At 38.2% G+C, this 24439-nt stretch overlaps 1 protein-coding gene across 4 annotated transcripts; it reads left to right on the plus strand.

The window, feature by feature from the left end:
• The first annotated feature begins 191 nt into the window (after window positions 1-191).
• On the plus strand, window positions 192-21969 carry LOC139126490 (uncharacterized). 4 transcript variants are annotated; one of them, XM_070692549.1, is made up of 3 exons: window positions 192-872; window positions 18222-18671; window positions 19778-21969. In XM_070692549.1, the coding sequence occupies exons 2-3, from the start codon at window positions 18305-18307 to the stop codon at window positions 20023-20025; spliced, it is 615 nt and encodes a 204-aa protein (XP_070548650.1). In that variant the 5' UTR covers window positions 192-872; window positions 18222-18304; the 3' UTR covers window positions 20026-21969. The 4 variants fall into 4 exon arrangements, with proteins under 4 accessions (XP_070548650.1, XP_070548649.1, XP_070548648.1 ...); XM_070692548.1 differs by having other exon boundaries at window positions 485-868; XM_070692547.1 differs by lacking the exon at window positions 192-872 and adding an exon at window positions 4331-4475.
• Window positions 21970-24439: the final 2470 nt, after the last annotated feature.

The following is a 24439-nucleotide window of genomic DNA, read 5'->3' on the forward strand; positions in this document are numbered from 1 at the left end:
TACGCCAGATTGCAAGAAAAAAGCCAAGTAAAAATAACACTGAACGTTTTATCTGAAAATACCTTTTCATATTTGACCACAAATATTCAGCGAAAAAAAGAATGTCAAAAAGAGTTCACCATGCAAAGTGACCTTTGACCTTAGTGAACGGCGACCACCGTCACACCACAGTCCCTCTAGGGAATGTAGTCACACTTTGCACTCTTTGAGGCCATTGTAAATCGGTTACTTTATATGTCCAGTTTGTATTTTCAGTGAGGGAAGGTGTCGCCAAACTTTTCTGTTCGCAAAAACCCCGAGTCTCTGTGTAAAATAAGGTTACGATTAATGGTTTTCCCACTGTTTAGAAAATAAGGACAGTGACACCCCTCCAGTTATAAATACTGAACGCTTCCTTCTCACAACTATTATCCCCTACAAAATGATTCAATTACATATTCAACGAACTTACATTCAAAATAGCATAGCTTTGTAAGATAATAACTAAAAACGGAAAGCATTCATGGTATAAGTCCAGTCGGTCTTCACATGTACGTGAAACATCATGATGGGCCGCGTTATCGGTGAATCACGGACGGACGTTGACGTGCCACTTAGGTGTAACCGGCTGGGTTGAGAGAAAGCATTTATTCGGTGTATCCGACCAACATCTGCATTAGCCATGGTGGATTTTATATGTTGTCGTGGAATTTATAGATTAAGCTGCTGACAGCTGTATGGATTGACCTATAAATGGGAGCCTCAATGAGATGCACTGTGTTTTTACATCGAGTAGCTGTTCCCATAGCGTACCGTTCACAAAGGTGTGTTGTCAGACACGATGGATTGAAACGTTGTGGAACTCGGCTTATCACGTGGTACATGACCTGTAAGTAAGTACACTTAACATTCTGAAAGCATACTTCTCTTATTGCGGATTCGAGATGGTTATTAACTGAGGAGATTTATAACATGTAACAACAAAGTCGCCTTGTCCTCCCTACATTATTTATGGACTTATTATACAACTTGAATCTTAGTGTCACCATCAGCAGCAACAAGGTGACATGACCAGTTTTCAGTGTATCAGTGTCGCCTTACTCAGCGTTATGTTCGCTTGTTCATGTCCCCAAACGTAAGTTTTCTACCTGTAAAATCCTTCGTTAGTCTGATTAAAATAAGCCATAAGCCTTGGCCCGTTTGTGTTTACAGGCCAGCTAATGTTGAAGGCTGGACAGCGCATGTGCAAGCTAAAGTAAAAAGTAATGCAGCACATCCCTATATCTGGTTTTAGTACTTCTTTTAAAACAAAACTGGCTCCCCACCATTTTATCTTAGTGTACCTGTATGGTGTCGGTCCTAACATGTGACACGTAGTATTAAAGCTATACCTAACAGTGGCTATACATATAAGTATATAAAGTAGTCTGGTATATAAAGTAGTCTGCGGCATATTTGGAGGGTCTGTTTCTTCAGTTACCATAAAACGAGGCGATATTTTGTCCTGATATTTCTCACGAAGAGATCTTTATCCGAACCAAACGTGCAAGAGGAACCATTTCGTGTAAAATTCAAAGCTATACAAAGCTGTCGTCAAAACAAGACACCTCCATGACCCTGGGATTTTACGTGGGTGAATGGGCCTTTTTAAGCGCTCTACTTTATTGAAATGCAAATTGCTGTTACACTGCCTGCAGTGGACGTTTGTTGACAGAAAAGTGACCGCCTCTATGCCTCATCAAACAATAACAAATGCCAAGCCAAGCGCAGACCTCGAAACGTCTGATGATCTGAATATTGAATAGTGGCCGAAGAGTAGTTTTCCAGGCCGCTGTTTTTGCAGAAGGTATACATCTCAGTGTTGGTGACCTTGTGAGGGCGCTAAAACAAAGTACGTATGAGCTGGCTCGGTATTTGTAGTCCCTAGACCACAGGACAATTAAATGCAGTTCGACTCGCCCATTGACTGTCGAATTTGGTTCACGGTATTTAAAGTTGTGCCTCGTGTGGGCTCCAACCTATTGGGCAGCGCCATTACACCACACACCATGCCCGATGTATAGAAGAAAGATATGACACTATCCGTTCCAGACGCCCATTTCGTTCACCTACAGTTTTTTTTCAAAATGAATGAAAGATCTGATTATTTCGATACGTACAGTTTTCAATAATTTCTTCCTTAATTTGCGACCTCAATTTGTATTCCTATCACTTCATATGCGTTCAGTGCACTTTTGTCAATTATTTTTCCAGCAGTTTAAACTGTCCGCCATTGCAGAGTCCAAGCGTAACTTCTCATGTTCATTTTAATCAAAGGGAGCAGCAGTTATCTCCAATACTATTGGATATTTATAATTTATTTATTTATTTATTTCCAAATACGGGTTCCATGTCAAGTGTAGGGCAGTGCGAGGATTGTGTTGTGCATGGGACGGCTATGAATCGTGTGTACAACATACAACACAAACAAAATGAATACAAGGTATTGCTAACACAATAAATAAATGTAAACAAATACAAATAACTAATTGTGCAAACGACCTTGGTGGAGAACATAGCTTGCAAAGGGTGAAGGACAAAACTTTGTAGCGGGGGATAGGGCATTCGGAATGTTAGCGATTGGTAGAGGGGCAATTATCTGAGTTCTGAATTCTTACTAGGAGGAGTACAGTGGACTAAGATGAAGTGGTAGGTGGGAATAGATCGATAATTATCAACTCATGCAAGAAATCCAGTTAAGGGTGGCTCTCACTTCTGCCTCCAAATTTTTATTTTCTTTCAAAGTTCCCAGAATAGTATGTTCATAGTCGTAACATAACACTTGGTCGTGACAATTAAATTTACTTGAATAGTGCAGTTGACTGCATGTCCCAAACTTTGAAAGTCTCGGCCAAGTCTTGATTGGTTTCCTTTTAAGACCTCTGTCATTTTTGCAAAGAAAGCAGCCAATCAAGGCACAGTGAACTCTGCAATAGGTAATCTACGAGTCTAAAAATTAACCTGAACTTATTTAATCACTGCACGGTCAACGGTGATTGGAGATGTGGTGCTCTACCCTGTCACACTGTACAATATTGTTTCTCTGCAATAATTTGAGTAACCGTCAATATACTACAGAGGGCAATCATTGGGTAGTTATTCACAGTTGTATCTTGGAAACACTCCAGCAAATGATACGGAACTCCGATAACAACGATTTACTTTGCAGTGATAGCATAGGAAGATAACCGGCGAGTCATACAAACCGGGGTAAGAGAGTTAATTATTACTTATCACTGACAGCCTGACCTAATTAGCGAATTACAAAACAAGTGACTGAGACTAGTGTGAAAGTTCGAGGTTCTCGGCTGATATCTTCTTGAAATATCACTTGGTTAAAAATGACGTGATATACAGGGTTCATATGTAGTCTTCTTATTCAAATTGTAGTATAATTCGACAGAAACTTAAAGATACACACGACTGTTATTGAGAACGCCCCTCACTAAAACAGTAATCCAAATTTTATATGGTTCGCTTAAGGATGTATTAGCCGAAAATTGAAATTATTGTCATATTTTTGAATTTCGGTATATTAGAATTATCAAAACTCTAAGGACCGAATGGGTTTTCCGTGCTTGATTTTCTTCAACTCGACTACAAAAGTCACTGTTTTTCAGAAAAAACACTTAAAATCAATGTAATAAAAAACATTACTTTCAAGTTCATGCAGTGAATGAATTATCTTCGTGGCACAATTTTTGATCATATAGAGGAGGTATTTGAAATGTGTTATCTTGTCCTTCAAGTTGACATATTTAGTTTTTCTCATAAAGTCTCTCGGATCAGTGCCCTCATTAACAGCAAGTCACTGCATAGAACAAACAATAATGTAAGGATAAGGTTGACAGAAACTCCGCCTGGACTTTCATTTTATGATAATACTGGGGTCATCTCACTGTGAACCCTACGTGCTAAGAAGAAATGGTTAATGCTCGCGAAGTGAGCGTCCTGGCTAAATCGTTCTTACTTGTGTGTTTTCACATTTTCAAAACAACATGGGCTCAAAACACTGCCGCTTCAATGATATTCAAGCTTTTATTGACATAAAATGTTTTGTGCTGCGCTCGATTTTTTTTCAAAAAGAAGGCCAGGTGTTTATCGTTTTCCGGTGCTTAGAGAGAAATGACGATTAGAATACTCGCAAATGTATAACAACTAAATTCACATATAAAACGCTCTATTAAATGGTAGTTGATGTCCGGTAGTGGCTAGTTCGTGGCTAGTTCGGTACAATTTTATTCACTGCACATAAAACAATGCCCCACACCGACTGTAATCTGCCAAAGAACAAAGGCATGTAAGTTTGTTTGAACATTATTTCGTACGTCCACATATCTTACTACGCCCTCCGCCCTCCACTTCGAACGCCCAGGAAGCCTGTTGAGAATTTTCGACCAGAATGTTCAGCAAGATCAAAGCTATCACGATGAACTTAAAAGTTCTGTTCATTTTCGGTAAGTGCACCAAGTATTATCTTAACTACAAGCTGACATTTCCGCTATGTGAAGTGTAAACCAAGTTTTTATATCTTAACATAACGAGCCACCCGCGCCTAGAGACCGAATGACGCCATAATAATGGCGTCCTAACAAGTAACCATGTTTGCTAACAATTGGTTTTAAAACCAACTTTCCGATCTTATGTTCGGTACTTACTGAAATAATCACCTTTGCATTAGGAACTGAGCGCACAAAGAACGCTTGTTTAAAGTCATGTACATAGTCGTGGAAGTGCAAAGTTCGATAAGGTAAACGTCAGAGAGCTTATTTACCAGGGGACCCAGGACACATATCTCTGCGTTACAATATGTTTTGTGATATCATTATTGTTTTACAGGACTTTAAAATTATGGTAGTGTAATAAATGTAATTTACATAATACAGTGACGCCATTTGCTCAGACCTTTTTTTGAAAAAAGATTACGACATTTGGTAGCGTCAGTGAAGTAGAAAGGGACGTTCCTACCTCCTTGATAACATTCATACCCTCTGCTTCCGCCTCATTTGTCTTGACCCGTTTACGAAGGTGAATGTCCAAGTCTCTGTTGAACCAAATCACCCATGTCGTCATTTGAACTCTACGTTCGTATGCTGTGAATGAAGAATGTGAACTGACTTAAAGTTTGTACAAGGCGGCCGTTTGATTAGAGCTTTATACACTCTCCCTAAGCTTCAGCAACAGCAACTTGCAAGCAAGTCACTAAAATTCTTGGACATGAACTCCCATTTGTCGTCTGCGTGTTTAATGGAACAATCCATTTCTTGTGTGCTGGATTTTCATACCAACAAACAAGGAAATACCATTAAAAATCGTAAACTCTAACATATGTTAATGCGCGACACAGTTTTAGTCATATGCCTGCATCACACTATACTGTAAGGTGTACAGTCCATGTAGATTTGAGGGCTCGTTTGGCATATGAGTCTGTCAGGTTACCATCTATTACCTGCTCAACCAGTCGGCAGGGTCGAAGTTAATTTTTGTTAAGATCCATCTCAAAATGATTAAATGAGCCGAAGGATAAATCTGGTTCAAAATTGACAGACCATGTGATGACGGCGACGCTCAGAATGATAAATGTTTCAGTTTGTTTTTCTAGGCCACCGTCATATCAAAGTTTCATACACTATCTCTATAACGCTGGCAAAGGTTGTCCGATAGTTTATCATAATAACTGATGGTTTTTATTGGCAAGACAACCAGTCATGTGTTTCTGACAACTCAACATATAAAACTAGCAAATATCTATGCAATGTGTCTCGGGGACAGATGTTCCGACTCACAAAATTATCGTTTTTGCTGGCCCGTCACTTGTGCAGGTTTATTGCGAAGCCTGTTGAGTGAAATTTGCAGTCTTGTGTTTGTGCAAAAGAAAATTTGACATTTCTGTGTGGACTTAAAATTGGGCTGGCGGCCATTTTGAATTTCAAATAGCCGTAAATTTTTGGCAATTTGTCTCTCTAGTACTACTGCGATTGATATGTTTTGCGTGCTTATGAAAGAGCATTTATTAAAGCAGTTAAGTATTAGCTTAAGTTTCAGAATGCCAGGTTCCAGGCGCGTACCTCCAAAGAACCAAAACATGAACTGCTTTCGGCCAATGAACAGCGGTGACTAAGCCCTCCAGATGTACATATTTCTTTTGATTTGTGTAGGTTTTGCAGCTTTATCTCAATGCGCTGACATAAGGAAAGCGGCAATTTTAAATTCAAATATCGGAAAATTTATCTAAGACGATTCACGAGCAAAATATATTTCAAATTAAGAAGATTGGAAAGGCTTTGGGTTAAAGGTCAGCATACAACATTATCATTTCTAAATGATAGTTTTTGTACAGTTAATAGTCTCTTATACATGGGCGGAACGGATGTAGATATTTTGTTACAACATTTTAGCTGTGAGAAGGTACCTCTCTTTAGTAGACCATTTAGCTGTGAGAAGGTACCTCTCTTTAGTAGACTGCGAAGTTGAGTGCATGGACATCAGAATGTGTACCCAGCCATTACTGTACGTCACTAAGGAAATGGGTGTAAATCAGCGGGAGGGGAGGGCCGGGCATTGGGGAGGGTCGCAGTTTTTTACCACTGTTTTGGAGGGTCGCAATTTCTTGAGCCTCTTTGAAGGGGTCACAATTGTTTTGAGCAACAAGGCGTCAGCACAGGAAAAAATTAAAAGAAACCTGTTAAGTTTGAATTCTCAAATGAAATTAGTCACTCATTGCTTCTTCAGCTTCACTTTGAATTTTTTTATCAATTAATTAATTAATCAATTAATTAATTAATTAATTAATTAATTAATTAATTAATTAATTAATTAATTATATTTTTATTTTTTTATTCATTTGTTTATGTATATCACCAACTTTCTTTACATCTCTTAGTATACCTTGAGCTACTTTCCTGGGTAAAGCTATGGCAAAACGAGATGTGGCCATCTCTTCTCCGAAAAACAGAGTTACAAATATGGCAATGTTTGATATTACATGTATTTATATCTCCAAATCTTGCACTGTCGAGCCCTCACACGCTTGGGCCCTTCCGCCGCACAACATCGGTCCTCCACCCGCTAGGATTGTCTTCTTTGTCAGCATTCTTATCACCATCACTATTGTTTCCCTGTCACTAGCAATCATCATTATCATCGTCAATGTCTCTTTTATGTTCTTTTCACCATCACATTCATCATTGTGTTTATTATTGTAATCATCATCATCATCATCATCATCATCATCATCATCATCATATTCATCATCAGTTAAAGTTCAAATGATCAAGTATCGTCATGTATACTTCCTTTGTTACATATTGCACCATAAACACTTTTAATGTCTACCATCGGTTTAGTTATACGGAATGGAGCAATATTCTGCAGAACTTTACGATCATGAAGCAAATTTCATTTTCTGCTTCCTAAGCTTTTCTCCTCTTCTGTTTCTTTTTTACTTTTTTCCTTGGGGAAATACGACTTAAATATCGTTCTTCCATTTTCAATCAATAAGCCAATGTTTTGTGGGGCTTGATGATATGTTTTGTAAGTCAAATATGACAGTCATTAAACTGTATTGAACGTGTTCTTTCTCTTTTTCGATTGCAGTTTCATACCCTATAGATGAAATGTTTAGTATCAATGTCTTCCACAGTTGATTCATATATTAGCTATCTTTTGTTCGTATATATGTCTTCTCTTTGTCAAGGGTTAACTTGATCACACATGTCTGCATGCAAAATCCCCGGCCCTCCCCTCCCCTGCTAATTTATCCCTAATTCACTGACTAATGTGGATTTCCTTCTTCTCAGATTCGATGACCTAACTCTGTTCTCTAACTCGCAATAAAATCATACGTTGACCCGTTACCATTGAAAACTTTCAAAAGTTCGGCGTGTAGCTTTCAGGTGAACTTCCGTGAAGTATCGGATTCGTCCAACGCGGTGTCGGTATCCGTGAGCGTATACAACGAACTGAATACTAGTAACTTGAAAAGTTATCCTGGCAGCAGCTTACAGTCAGGAGGACGTTAGAGTGGTGAATATATAGGTAGCAGGTCACCGTATCCTGACACCATTGATTTAGTCAGGGTTCGACAACTATCATGAATACTTGTCGACAGATACGTCAACGATAGCCAACAATCATGACATTGAGGTTAAGTGTGGTTTCAACTATATAGACCGCCGGCTGTAATGGTGACAAAACAGGGAGTTAATTGTTACCTCCATTGAAAATGTTATGTATCATTTCCTCACGTGACAATCATGACTATGTGTACTTATTTATGTGAATAGCGAGTACGATGGTAGATCTAAAATGTATAATTGTCAGTGAAAAGAAATTTAGAGATATATACACCAAAATTTCAAGCTAGACATGCAGTCTTTCGCCAACCTATATATTTGTTGCAAGAGCTATCTTATCTTCGTTAGTAACTAACGATTTACGACAGGTATTTTTGTGTCAAGGTTTGAGTACAGGTCAAAATGCAGTATCGCATAATGACTGATCCTTGCCCCTTGTATCTATCAGACACAGTTATAATTAAAATCCATTTGATAATTACGACGGAACCAGGCGATTTATGTATAGCAAATGTAGATAACTTTAAGCTTTCAGATACTGTCAGAAGTTGACAGTTGCAACAAAGCAAAAGTTGCAAGATTTAATTGTTTTAGGAGCAAAATGCTAAAATTACATCAAAGGGTCCAAACTCACAAAAGACAAATTTGTTTCACCTTTTCGGAGCATGATCTCTATTTTGTAGTAATACTGCAACATTGTTCTCTTCGCTGTGAACTATACATAATGGGGAAACACTGCCAAGTGCACCTGAATCATAATGAAAATAGATTAATGAGAGTGGTAAATGAAAAAAAAACTAATTTGATTTAAAATCATACATTGGGATAATGATTTCCACCCTGGCGTATTATCTCGTTAGATGGCGTTGGCGACCTTTATGATGATTAGCATGGCGGGCGTCGTGACGAATTAAAATATATCTTTGTGATAGTACGAGTTCTGTTTGCTAGCTTATTACAGCAGCATGAAAATTGGTTCCAGAGGTGTGATGCTTTACATGGTTAGTCATAAACTTGGTTCAAGTCTATGATTTGTGAATGATTGAGTCGGGTGAACGCAATGATTTGTGTTCTGTTTTCATGTGAAACACGTGAGTGGGGTGAACGTGATGTGAGGAATGAACGCTGTACAGAGAGTTTCTCCCGGCAGAAACTTACTCACTACTGCGCAAACTCGAAAGTAAGGCGTTCAATCAAAGGTAACGCGTTCAATCGCAAGGAACACCTGGCCGGGGCTGCCAAATTTCAGATACGTTTGTATGAAATAGGAGAGACACAAGAGAAACTATTACAAATGATTTTTTTAGAAATTCACCGACTTGAACCAAGTCTAGGTTGTCAATGTATGATAGCATAGCGTGGCTGTGGTCGACAAGAATGGCGCTATCGGTGAACTTTGGGGTTAAGATTCCAACTGGCGAATAATCAGACCAAACTTTGAAAGGTGACGATGTATTCCGTCCTGTGTATATAGTCACGGTGGCAAGGGATCAGAAGCCAAATGTATGATCAAGAAATTTACCTAATATTCTGAAACAAGAAAAAGATACGAAAGAGACCTTTCGCAATGCTCTCCTTTTAAGGATTCAAAACATATCCATCCAATCCATTCATCCATATGCCCCTGTCCTGCTCTCCTGCCCTGCTCCAATCACAAACGTTAAAGCTACCCAGCCCCTCCAACTGTATATTTGCCCTCCCTACTTCTGCACGCATCCCAACAAAAATAATATTCATATCTATATTATTAACATTTCAATACACGTATAATGCCAAACATCAGATTTACACCGGCGTTTTCAGTGGATTTTTTTACTGGCGGAGAAATGTACATTATAAAAGAACGTGAATAAAACTGCGGCGTAAAGGAGAGGGAATGACAATTTTAAAACAACTTGGTCGTCGAAAGTAAGCTTGGAAAGGAAAATACCAGATATACCTTCAAGTCTATTTTCAGAGAAAAAGACGATCAACTAGAGTAGTAAATGGAGAGTGTACAATGGGTGCCGTCTGTCGCATGGCAATTTGATACCGTTCGGTATAATATGAGAATGACGAATGCTGACAAACTGTGCTGTTTGCAAAAAAAACCCAAAAAACTCAAAACAAGAGTTGCTTGCTTGGATACGAACTTTTAGAACGTTCGAATTTTGATGCGGTCAGGTGCAAGATGAAAAGTGCTGATATGTGCTGTCTTGTCAAACAAAAAAGCATCTGCACTGTAGAGTTCTTATTGATATCTAAAACAAGTTGCTGTTTACGTTGATTAATTATACTGAAGGATAAGCTATACCAGTACAATCGTAGCAGTGACTATAGTGGTATTTAAGTTTTTGTGAAATTCAATAAAGGAAAAGTCATTACTGAAGGTATTCCAAAGCAAACGCTTTTGAGTGGTGACTCTGATATGCCCATAATGAGTACTATTTTTGGTAATAACATTGACTCCGATAATTTCAATAAATGTGTAGGAAAATAGAATGGGAAAATAAATGTGCTGAATTTGCAAATATTGAATTTAATTCTGAAAAATCCAGACAACAACAGCAAAGTATTGCAAATATCACTGATTGTCAACTTAGTAATAACTGATCACCTACGACGAAAACACTTGTAAACAAATATCTCCTGCTATACTTTGCTCAGATTTCAATGCGTACTGGTATATGTCAACCTGTCCTAAAACCAACTCGGCCGGAACCAAGTCTGCCCGATCCAACTCGTCCAAAAGCTAACAACGCTAATAATCTGCACAGTTGAATATGAATGAATGAATGAATGAATTATTTATTACCCAGAATATGAGCTTACTAGAGTCCAAAACCATCTTTGATTTTCGACTCGGACAAAAACTAACTAACACAGACCCAATTGCCCTTGGACTTACTATTTTTGAGTATGCTTTGTCTCGGCTGATTGGAGAGGTCAGCCTGAATGGGTTTCGCGACCCTGCGATAGTTTTGTCAGTTTTGTTACTCGTGGATATGTCTTCTGTTAAAAAATGGAACTTCGGCGCTGATTCGAAAGTTCCGTCTGCAGTTTCTACGAACGGTGTTTTGAATGTCATCGTTCTTTGTCAAAAAATTAGTATGAACAGCTGCCCTAGTTGTCTTCATTTTCAAATTGATGTCTATAAGTTTATAGGCTTTTTAAACTGAGTTGGCTTGAGCCTAGCCATATTGGTATTGCACGTCACATCATGTTGTCAGTACTTAACCTTGTCTGTAAATTATTTCATTCCTCACATAAGTAGACTATGTCCATTTATGTTTCTCTGATAGATCCCAGAGTAGAGTCGTGACAGTCTGCTGGTATTTTGTTGAATAAATCATTCAGCTTCAAGATATTCTTTTTGATATACTGCCCTCATAGCAAATCACATTCTAAGTACAGCAGAGTGCGTCCCTGACCCTTGACCTATGTGTTTTGTCCAGCCACCTCTACTATAATAAAATCCTGTCATAAATAAGTGTCCCTCACTAAATTAATTAAAAACTAAATCATCGGTCACATTTTTACAGCCGTGTCGCCAGGTGAACAGTTTTATTAGCGAAACATTTGCATTACTAGTTGGGATTTGATTTCTAGTCTTTTGAAGTTGACACAATTAACATGCAACCTTGTATACAACTTTTCTCTAGCACTTTGCCCTTGACATTGATCTTCAATTGCAACATTACTGATATCACAACACCCCTTGATGCATACGGAATTATCTTTCTGGTCCATCCGTCCTAACACCGAGTATTTTTGCTTTTCTCAATATGCATGCACCTAGCAGTGTAACGCTTGTCTTTGCATAACCCAAACTTCTGTAACTCGTGGGGGGGGGGGGCGGATTAAGGAAATAAAGAGGACCTAAATTCATTTCAAAACGAAAGACAAACACTTTGCGTTGTCATATATGTTAGTGTATCATATACTGGTGTTGATATTACAAAACAGTGTGTGAAATTGAATGTTTTGAGAATACGTGTGCCTCATCAATTATTATTCAGAATGGAACACAGTTTCTTATGTCTTATTCTTCATTTTACACACATTTTATAAAGATAAGTACGATTTGTAAACGTAGTTCTGTATCCTGACTAACGGTCTGTGAAGCCCTGCAGGCCTTCGAACGAATGGCTGACCTTATATTCGGATACTTATCAAATAATTGTGAATATGCATATGTCAATTTGGTTATTTTATGTCCTTATATGAAACTGTTTGTCATGTTGTTTTGTAATGTGGTGTTCAGGTTCCTTAAGATGAACGATACGTAATTGTCAGCGATCCATGAAATGTACGTGTATTTGTAACTTCAAGACTGTGTAAAATGCACTAAAAGGAAGATGATATTTTTCTCATAGTCGTCAGACCTTTTAGTCCCCTGACTGTTTAGTTGTCGCTCGACTCGAATAATTGAGATGTATGAAGCGTCATTTCTTGCAACGATACATTATATCCTATCGCACGGGGGAGCTTTTATCTGTTCAAAATGCAACACTGAAATGTTCGCCCCTCTGTATCGGTACAATTACAGTATTAACTATAGAAACTCAGTAATTGTTCTATCTGACACGTGTAAACCAATCTACCATCACAGTAAATGGATTGACTTGTTGACAGAAACCGCTGGCATTAATCCCATTCAAATCTCTTCAAGTGAGTCTTACACCCTGAAATTCAATCCATTTGTTTGTGCATTGTTCTGTGGCCTAAACCCATAAACCAGTTCTTCTCAGACCATAAAGCGGTAAATATTGTACACCTCAAAGAAAAACGGGAAGTCGCTCACCTCGGCCTGTTTGATATTCGTAAAAGTAAAGATTGCAACATCTTAGCATTTTGTACTTCTTCGACCTTCAGATTTGAACACTATCCCGGTGTGTACGGCGCATGACCACTAGATTAGAGTATATCCATATGATTATCGATGAGGTCTTGTTTATTTATTTATATAAGGTACTTTGTTTGTTTGTTTGTTTGTTTGTTTGATTGATTGATTGATTGATTGTTGATGATCTGCCCTGTTGTTAGTTACTTGGACAGCTAAAGCTGCACCGAATGTCATTTTACTGTCTGGCTTGGTTATCGACTTACAAGAACAAATGGCCAGAACACGCGAGAGGCTCAAGGAAAGTGACAGAGGGAGTGTCCCCTATCTTGCGTGGAAAATTTTGAGAAATTGATGCGTGCAATGGTGCAGTCTGGTGCAATCTAAGAGGTATTTCAATGTGTTGTTAACTAAGTAAAACTGTTAGAACACACCAAGTTGGGAGAGCACAGGGTGTCCCCCTCTCGCATCAAAAATTCCGAGAAATTGATCTGTGTAATGGTGCAGTCTTAGGGGTGTTTAAATTTATTTTGCACTCTGTAAAACTGTTTGAAAATGACATTGAACACTGTATTTTTATGACATTTTTCATGATCAGTGTTTGAGTCACAATATGGAACAACCAAACAATGACGATACAAGTTTTTTAAAAAACAGTTGTCAGTTTGCAAGATATTGAAAACCAAAGAATATGCAGGAATGGGAAATCTGTGACCTTCTTGTGTCATTTCTCAAGCTGCCAGCTTCCAATGAAAAACCTGAAATCAATTAAAATTGATGTAATTAATTTATGTGTGCAATGGTGCAATCTTGTGCAATCTGAGAGGTGTTTTCAATTTGTTTTTTACTAGTAAAACTGTTGGAACACCACAAGGGAGAGAGCACGAGAAAGAGTGTCCCCCCTCTCGCATCGAAAATTTTGAGAAATTGATGTGTGCAATGGTTCAATTTGAGGTGTTTCAATTTATTTTGCACCAAAAATTGGGTAACCTCCTTCTTCCTCTCCACATTTGAGCAACTCCTCCTTGAAGTTTTCATTTGAGTGGCCCCCATCACATTCCTCCGACCCCAAGGCTGTAAATAATGACGGCTCCCTTAGTTTGAAACAGTCAGAAAACAAATGACATCGATGTACGCATGCGTGTATCCTACTCGTTTTCATGTAAAGAAAGCAGGGTCCGAAGCCTTTATTTTACGGCCATACAAACTCATTTTGGGACAGTAGCTCAGTCACCTTGACATCATCTTTGACATGGTGTCACTTCGCGTCATCTTACAAGCATTGATTTCTTTCATCGGACGGTGTTTCTGTACAATTTTCATCATCTCTGTGACAGTAGCCATGAATTGCTGAAAATGAGTGTCTGAATTTATTTCAAAAGTGGATCAGATTTTACAAGGCATGCGTTAGCCAGGACCTAATTTGTTGACCTTAACAGTGAACCAAATCTCAAATATTGTACAATGGCGTTGTTCATCTCACTTTTAATATGTCACTCTGATCTTACCTAACCAATGACCCGTTAAAGCGATGAATTCAAATGGTCGTTTTCTATTTTTTTCTAAATATTGAGAGTGAAATCAGCGAACGCAGAGACTCTTTATCAGATTCACACTCAGTTTAACGATGATCGATTGTCAAAGGAATTCCTCAGCAGTGCCCTGAAATCTCCTTGGTCGACTTATAGAACAGATAAAACGCTAGTCGCTTTTCTGAACCAGTCATGAAGAAAGACGAATGTTTGAGATTAAGATCAAGCCAAACTGCTGTAAAACTATTGACAACGAACTGATATTGTTATGCTGACGTACTTCATTTGTTGTTATAAATCGAAGTGTGGCTGCGAGGTCATAGAAAGTGTTGATTTCTTGCGTTATTAATCATCGTGAAATATTGATATTATGTAAATCAAAGTGTGATATTTTGAAACATGATGATAGTATTATAAGTGGCTTGTGAAAATATTAAGTAAAGTCCAACAAACTTAAAGGTTATATGACTGGGTGTCGGTGTTATTTGTTATTGGACTCTGCGTTTATTGGTATCTTTCAAGAAATTTGATCCATTTCATGTGTTTTGGAATGCTAAAAAGTACCTGGCTCAAACTAACATGTAGCACGCTTTAAAATTATCTTTTACTGTATTCACAAATACCTCTGGAGGGGGTGGAGTAAAAAAAATATTTTTTTCAAAACCCGTAACAACTCAGAACGTGTTTAAATCCCCTTTCTGACTTGTTATAATTTGGAAGCCCCCTCCAAAGGAAGGCAAGTGTGGTCGATATAGTTCTTCGTCCGAAAATACCGAATCATAATACACTGGAGTGTATTGGATAATCTATTAACATTTTCCATAAAAACAAGCTATATCTCTAAATTCATATGAGTGTGATAATTCATGTAAATGTACTTTGCGTGAAGTGCCATGGCACATTTCATAACTCAAACTTTTAAAACAAGTCGTTTGATATTCATATAGGTTTCTACGTTTTAGAATCCTAATGTACGTGTTAACATGGGCCATACGCAATTAAACAAATATTGACAAAAAAACCTACCGGATGTTTAAGCACGCCTGAGAGGATAAGACAAAGTATTGTATTTACTATATATAGTACAGAAATACTAATAGAATGACTAAAAAGCCACATTATCTACACCTTGGCAAAATAATCACAAGTTTTTGCTCTGCGCCTCAAAACACAATGACATATCAACTTTTTTACTTGCCAACATATCGTCGATATTCACTGTTACTATTCACACTTAAATTCTAGTTCCGACCAGAATCCATTTGACAACCAATAACAATGCACAGGTTGAGTTGCTGAATACTGTATATCTCAACGTGCTTTTGGGAGTAGAACAAGAAAAGAAAAGAAAAGAATAATGAAGAAATCATCAAAAGTTACATCTAGTGGTCATTTAATAACTATCGTTTCTTCTTCCTTCTTTTATTTGTTTATTTATCTGTAAATTTATTTACTTATCTGTTAATTTATTTATTGAAATTCTGTTTGTGTGCATGGATCCATGCATGTGTGGGATGAATTCATAATTTCCAATTACACATTGATTAGGACAACTGGCGTCACATAGAACACAAAGCAAATGTCATGACCCGGTCTCTACATAACAATATATTGAATTCGAGCCACACAAACACCCACGCACATCCTGACAAAATGCCGATTCAGCATTGTAATAGATTGTGAACAAGCTGAGCAAGCAGTTTTCAAATTTGCATGCATCACTGAGTTCAGTAAGATCAGTGTTTTGTAGGTGAACAATCAATGTTACGAAATCTCATCGATGAGTTTGTGTACGTCACTGTCAGTGTCAAACATTCATTTCACACACATCCTTCATTGAATAACAATAATCGACTCGACCTTGTTCATGAGATTTAATACAGCTTGTTCAGATGATTTCTGCAGAATTTTTCGTCTGTCAACGGCGAAATTCATAACCTATTTTTATTCACACCATTGTATTTATGACGATCATTGCATATGATTTGATACTCACGATACACTGTACCATGAAATTCAACCATAATCACAGTCGTTATCCCGCCAAGGATTGAAAAATCTCACCACTTTGACATTGAGTTCATGTTAATAAGGTGATTCTCAAAGTTAATGCACCTCAGATCGGGTTAGTTGTAATGCTGTTCTGAACACTCCTTTGCTATTTGATCACGTTGATATCCTTTGACTTCCGAACTTTGACCCTCCCCTCCCCCGAAAGGGTATTACCCCTTACGTCTAATAAAATATTATAGTGTTTCTGGTAACCAAACAAGACATATTCACAACACTCAAATCCTAAACTTTCTTCGGAACTATAAAAATCACTCATGATGTTGTAATTTTTTTGCTTGTTTTAATGGGCCTAATCCCGTTAGAAATAAAAATAAAAATAAGTATAAAGCTATAAGACCCGACCTCTCTTATTTTCTGAAAGAGTTGATCAGAAACATACATATTTTCTATTGTGGCCTTAGTAAGGTGTGGTTAGTCTTAGCACCATTTTGTAGCTCGCCGAGTTTCACAAACTATGTCGAATGTTACAGCTGTGGAGTGTGTCTTCTTCTTTGCCGTTCTAGCATTGAAAGGTAAGCGGCGTTCCAATGAGCGTGTCGGCGATTGCATACATTAGGCCTTCATAGGATTGTCCTTTGAACTTGAGACCTTTACATGTGAACGAAACATCCGAGGCAATTTGCTAGCTTGAAGCTTTAATATGCTGAGCGGTACAATCTGTATCTTCGGTTTAAACATCGATATAGCAGGAACAGGCAAGCAACCCCCATTGTTGATTGATGTGCTATTTTACGTCAAGTTCAAGTTTTATGATTCTGACCGTGATTTTCACGTCGTTGCCATGGTGACGGGGATTGTAAACGAGGAGTTTGCTATGTGAAAGTAGCTAAGATACGTCATTTCCTGGTTTTACCGAATGGAAATCCCCGAAAACCTTGACGAATCGATTAGAGGGCATGTGACGTCAAAGGGGAATACCTAGCACGACCACAGAATGTGATGTCACGTGTGAAAATGACGATAACCTGCGGCCCTGTGGTTAACTGTTAATGTTGCGAGTAAATCATTGCATTGATAAGAGGGCCAGGACAATCATTAACCCTTTTAATGCATAAAAAATTGCACGTGATCGTTGGTGTGTTCACAGCAATTCCAATCTATAACAGATTCGAAGGAGTTTTTGAGTATCATCTACTCTGATTCTAGATATCTTTTATGATCAACTTTCTAATTTATCTCATATGAATCATATTTTGTTATTGAAGTATTTCCATTTCTTATTTCCATTTTGTCACTTTTCGATTTTTAACATAAGTCTAATTTTGCCGAATATATGTAGAATTTTGTTCATGAGTACTTAGCTTATAAAGCTTCACGTTATTTACTCCGGTGTGGACATCGCATAGCGTATTATATACAACTGTACAGATCATTTTTCGCTAAGCCGAGCCAGATTGACGCGTTTATAATCTGGGAAATGTTTCGAGTGCAGCTTCAATGCGAATGTTCTATAGACTCTGTTAAATCAGTTTATGTGGTTCCTGTCTCTGATGCACGCAGACGCGAGGGAAATTATAACTGTCGATGATATGATTTCGACAGAAATTCTTACCAATACCAAACAAGTTAATTTTTTTTGCTATACTTTTAGTCGTCTCAAGTCCCTCGATCTACTTTCAATTAGATTTCTTTGGCAGACCTAGATCTTCGGCGTAAAATGTAACACAGGTGGTTTTAATTATGTCTTTTCTTCACTTTCAGGGCTCGTCGTTTTTTCTGATGATGGCTGCAAAATTTCCCAGAACAATGATGTTATCATCGTGACTGAAGGAGGCGATCTGACAATGAGGTATTCTGTGCAGCTGCAGAAGAGCCTTACAGACATTTCCACCCTTACTGCTGAGCTATACAAGGTAGTGAATTCATCAACGGGCGATGAAAATATAAAGATTCGGGCAGAGAGTCGGGTAGACGGCGATAAATCTGTGGAGGAATTTGGACGTCGTCTTATGTTCATAGCCAGTGCAGGTTACCAGTCCATGAGTGTCATCATTGAACAAGAAAACGTAAAACCAATGCACGCTGGGAAATTTCAACTGTATTTAAGAATTTCCGAACCTCAAGATGATTTGAAAAACCATCTCTTATCAGCTCAGTGCAACATATTTACAGATATCGATGTCAGGGTTGAGGAAAGGCGGACAACTCCAGGTACGTAAACTTGCAGGGAATGGGAAAATGTAAAATGGAAAATCTAAATTCTAAGGATAAGCCTCGCCCACCTAATTACTAGTTTTCTATTTCCTGATACTAACAATTGAAGAACTTTAAACATTAAAATTTCTTTATACAGCTTGGTTTACATTTGTGAATGTATCCAACATTTTGAGTCACTGAATACGTGTGCAATCATCAACTTCTTGCCAGTTGACCTTCTGTCAGTGGTCACTGCATTCAATAAAGCATATGTCAATGTAGGCTCTCTATATATTTTAAACCGAGAGAATCAAATTTTCTGAGGAATTACGTGAAATAACCTATACAATCCTCGCTTCCATTACTGACCTCATAACCCATCTTTCACAACTATGACCTTCGACCCCGGGGTTGAAGCCTGCGTCTCTACTTTGATGTCTTTCAAACAGCACTGATTTGAGGTTTGTTTGTTGTGTTTGGATTTTTGCCAACTCCAGACACGGCTATGTGCTTACATTTTTAAAGAGTGTTTTGTGAGGGGAAAACTAATAAGCTCATTCGAAGGATGAAACTTCATGGTGTTTTGAATTCATGTCTTTTTGAATGAATAGTCGTGAAGTACTGTTCCGATTACAAGTTTTGGTAAAAATATTTGATAAGAATTAAGAATCTTCAACTGCTCAGTCGTTAAGCAGCATGAAAAGTGTAACGTAGCACCATGTCGCCTTCAAATCGCCAAACAGTATTTTCAATTTTCTATCCGTTGTTTTCCTGACACAAAGTATTGGTAATAGCGTTAACTTGAAACACAGTGAACTAAGCTGTAATACACAGGGCGATATTCTTACCACGTTCATTGGTCCAAATTTGGCCAAAACTATGTTGCACAGTTTTTCCATAAAAGTATTTTAAAAGACATGATCGTTCGAAGACTGTTAAAATATAATGTACACACCAAACGCTTAAGATGGCTTGTCTTGCTAAGACTGTATAAAGTACACTTTGTTGATTTCATCGTGCTGGTGTATATCACGTGACATCACCGTCTGTCATACTCATCTCCTGCACACCTTTCACTTTTATTCAGTTTTGGAAAACAAAAGTATTTTCTTTCGTTTCAGGGACTACAGACTCGGAGCCCCCTGGAGTGGAATCGACACGTGCACCTTCACTGACAGACAGTATCACCGGTGACACCACAGGAATTCTCAGTCAGACGAACTTGATAATCATTGCGATTGCAGTAGCATTTGTAATGCTGGTTTTGATTGGACTGCTGATACTAGTTATCTTCTTCAGGAGGAACAGTCGACCAGCCCCTGGAACACACGTGGTCTACTTACCACAGCCAAATGCTGTAATGCTGTAATTTAACTGAATCTGGTGTCAGAAACGTATGTGTGCATACCCGACCCTGCACGGTTGATAAAGGGTCGCGGACACAAACATGTGGTTTTAACGCAGAAGTATTGTTTGAAGTTTTCTGAGGAAACATCAATTGGATACAAGCATGTCCGTCCAAACCACCGAGATAATGGATCTTTCAAAGTCAATAAATTCCACATGTTTTCAGGGAAGCACTGAAAACATCCTTGTAATATATGTACAAACTTTTATGTTAAAAGCAGTCATTAAATGCACCGACTACAACCAATGTTTTGGTGTCGAAGAAGAAATATTGAGTTAGATGTACTGAAAATAATATCATCGATTGTTCCTCAATCTAAATTTAATGAGGAAACACTTGATACATACATACACTATACATACATACGTACGTACATACATACATGCAGGCACGCAGGCAAGCATGCAGGCTGGCAGGCAGGCGTGCTACGCACACACCCACGCACGCACGCACATACATACATACATACATACATACATACATACATACATACATACATACATACATACATACATACATACATACATACAGACAGACAGACAGACAGACAGACAGACAGACAGACAGACAGACAGACATACTGACATAGTCTTCACATGTTGTACATAAGGGCCTTAATAATAGAATACAAGAGTTTTATAGTTTTGTACATAGAGAGCTAGTCAAGAGGGGAATCAGAGGGTCATTTTTCAAAAAGCTGTTATCGATGGAGGGTCATCTTTAAACTGACCCCGGTATTTATTTACAGAAGTTAATTTTATCGTATTGAATCCATACTGCCAAGTACAATTTCGTAAGAAGTTAAAAAAATGAAAGTTTATTTAATAATGATGTAAAATAGCACTTAATGCTGTCAGTTTAAAGTGACAGTTTCCTTCAAAGAGAATTACTTTGCCTGGTATGTTAGTTGTGTCAAATACATCAATGCTGAAAGTTGTCTGTAAGAGTGTTTGACAACTATAAAAAATGAGAACCACTTCGTGTATAGCTGTAGTATTTGTTGTTGGTTCAAATGGACACGTTGATACCACAATATGCAATTCAGCATGAAAGTGAGAAGATTTGAAGTAATCAAAAACTCTGTAACAACAAGTCAGCTCACTTTGTTGTTTTTTGTTTGTTTGTTTTTTTTGTTTGTATTTTTTTGTATTTTAGCAGAATATCATTTCAATATTTTTTTTCAGTTTCTTTATAGCGATAGCGATATCTGAAATATGGTATTCCGGTACTTAGTTTTTTTTCCGTTTAGCCATTGATTCACAAAGCTTTGACTCGGAATCTAGAATTTGAAGTTTCCACAGTCAAAACTTTTTTCTTAGAAAATACGATTTCTCGATTACTATCAAATTTTATCAGCTGATTCTTGAATTTATTTTTATATACAACTGTTCATGTTAACATAAAAATGAATGATGATTAAATTTGGAATGTAGTACATTACATTTTTGAAAATAGTGATCTTTTTACTACGGAATGCTCAAGTCCCTGAATTCATAATTTTGAAATTCATTTAACACTCCTTGATGATCTTCAATAAGTCTAGTTTCATGAAATAAATCTACATTATTTGTAACTCGATCATTACTGATTGGACGGACTCAAGCATGTGATCAAGTGGTCAACTGGACCAAGTGACGCTTGTTTGTTTGTTTCTCATAAAGCTATTACAATTTTAGTCGCGTTTGTACCATGTCGTATCAAGTGACACAGATAGGTACCAATTGTGAGCACAGAATGAACTTTAACCCTTTGAATACGCTGTTGTCACGCTCCAACCACCTGTTAATCGACTAGGTCAGTTTTTAGTTTCTGGGCATGCCTTATATTTCGTTACCAGAGCATGAAGCAAAGGTCTTGGCAAGTTATTATGAAATAAACACATAAATGTGAGGTAAAAGCCACAGAGATCTCGTATCTTTGCCGACCTCTCTCTGTCAATCGTTGTGTGGTTATGTTTTATGTCTGTATAAGTGTAGATATCGATCTCGCTCTGTCGGAGTTTGCCTATCTACGACGGAATTTGAGAACTTAAATCGACTTTTGAGTCTCTCCCTTATGTTTGCGCATGCCCTTTCATCAGAATAGATGAAGTTGATGTTATATAACGTAAAATAATTCTTGGACTGATGAAATACAGTCAATTCAATACATTTTTGATAATGTGCCCTCTTCAGTCCAGACTGGCTATACAAAACTTAAGAGATTCAGAAAAAATGCATGTTGGACTCTCGGTCTCGAGGGCGCTGTTCAGCACGTCTATAAAGTATACAGAACATCGTGACGGTCTGCCCATCAAACCTTAATTGACTGACATTGTAAGAGTGTTCTTGAAACCCCAGGCCTCACTCCTATAAGATATGGGGAGAAAACAGTTCAAAGTGGAATATTAAGACAAAGATTATGGATGAATGCACATAGATGCAATGCACAAAGATGCAATCGATAGATACAATCGATAGATGCAATCGATAGATGCAATGCATAGATACAATGCACACAGATGCAACTGATAGATGCAATAGATAGATAAATAGATAGATAGATAGATAGATAGATAGATAGATAGATAGATATACACATACATACATACATAAATACATGCACGCACGCACGCATGCATCATACATACATACATACATACATACATACATATATACATACATACATACTTCAGCTTATACGATAACCCCACATTGGTATAACCAAATGTGAGCTAAAAAGACCCGTCAAATTCACTCACAGATTCTTAAGGTGACTGACCATTACGCTAGGGGGGCTTTACAAAGGCTTTGAAGATGTGACCCGGAAATGAATCTTTACTGATTAAGTATGGCCAATCGCGACCTGTTTGTTAGAACGCAAGTTACAGCAAGTCTCAGGGTTGGGCATTGAACTCAAACTTGATCTCTCAGGATTTTGAACGGGTTCGCTTGTTTCCATCAACTGTAGTAGCCTTCATGCTCTACGAAGCCAGGCGGCGCCATTGTTGGCGGGCACGTTTTGGGCATTAACCTCAACGGAATTGGAATTAGACATCACATCAAAAACAGCTAGACAACGTTGTTACTACTAGAAAGGATCGTGAGCTGAGAAGTTCTGAACAGACGAGGAAGTTTGGACTGTTCACACTTCACGCTATTCAAACAGCTATGAAAATGGGCCTTAGGGAGCGATCAATTATTATGGCCCGGGGTGGGCCGGCAAATTCTTCCTGCGCATTGGTCAAAATAAGTGAGCCCCCCTACCAATTGCACCAAAAAAGTGATGACCTCCTTTTATGATGACAAAAATTTCATGACCCCACCCCCCAACATTGCTTGAGTAAAGCTGCACACTCAGACATCTCTTGGGGGGGGGGGGAAATAGAATCCCCCAAAATTCTCAGATTTTTTCAATGACCCTCCTTACAAACTCACAAGGTTTTTAGTCCCCGCGGACGAAGTCCGGCGGGGACTTATAGATTGGGTCCCGTCCGTCCGTCTGTCCGTCCACCCGTCATCAACAGTTTCTCAGACACTGCGGAACCAATTTTGTTCAAACTTGGCACAAAGGAATAGCACTATGACCTACAGATGCACATCGATTTATTTTGCGATACGATTCAATATGGCCGCAAGGTGGCCATTTTGTTGCGATTTTTCATGTCTTTGGACCATAACTCAGACATCCTTGAGCAGATTCTGTTGAAACTTGGCACAAAGGCATAACAATATGGCTTTCATATCCATGTCAAATTATTTTCGCGATACGATCCAATATGGGCGCGAGGCGGCCATTTTGTTGTGCGATTTTTCATGTCTTTGGACCATAGCTCAAACATCCTTGAACCGATTCTGTTCAAACTTGGCACAAAGGCATAACACTATGGCCTACATATGCCTGTCGAATTATATTGTGACATGATCCAATATGGGCGTAGGCGGCCATTTTGTTGCGATTTTTCGTGTCTTTGGACCATAACTCAGACATCCTAGAACAGATTCTATTCAAATTTGGCACAAAGGCAAAACATGCCCTTCATATGAGTACCAATTTATTTCGTGATATGATCCAATATGGCCGACAGGCGGCGATTTGTTTACGATTTTTTCATGTCTTTGAACCATAACTCAAACATCCTTGAACCGATTCTGTTCAAATTTGTTACAAAAGCAAAACATTATGCCCTTCATATGATCACCAATTTATTTCGTGATTTGATCCAATATGGCCAACAGGCGGCCATTTTTGGCGATTTTTTCATGTCTTTGAACCATAACTCAAACATCCTTGAACCGATTTTGTTCAAACTTGGCACAAAGGCAAAGCACTATGGCATACATATGCATGTATCAATTAACCTGGCGATAGGATCCAATATGGCTGCAGAACTGCC

This window comes from Ptychodera flava (genome assembly GCF_041260155.1).
Source record: "Ptychodera flava strain L36383 chromosome 3 unlocalized genomic scaffold, AS_Pfla_20210202 Scaffold_27__1_contigs__length_13241970_pilon, whole genome shotgun sequence".
Lineage (NCBI taxonomy): Eukaryota > Metazoa > Hemichordata > Enteropneusta > Ptychoderidae > Ptychodera > Ptychodera flava.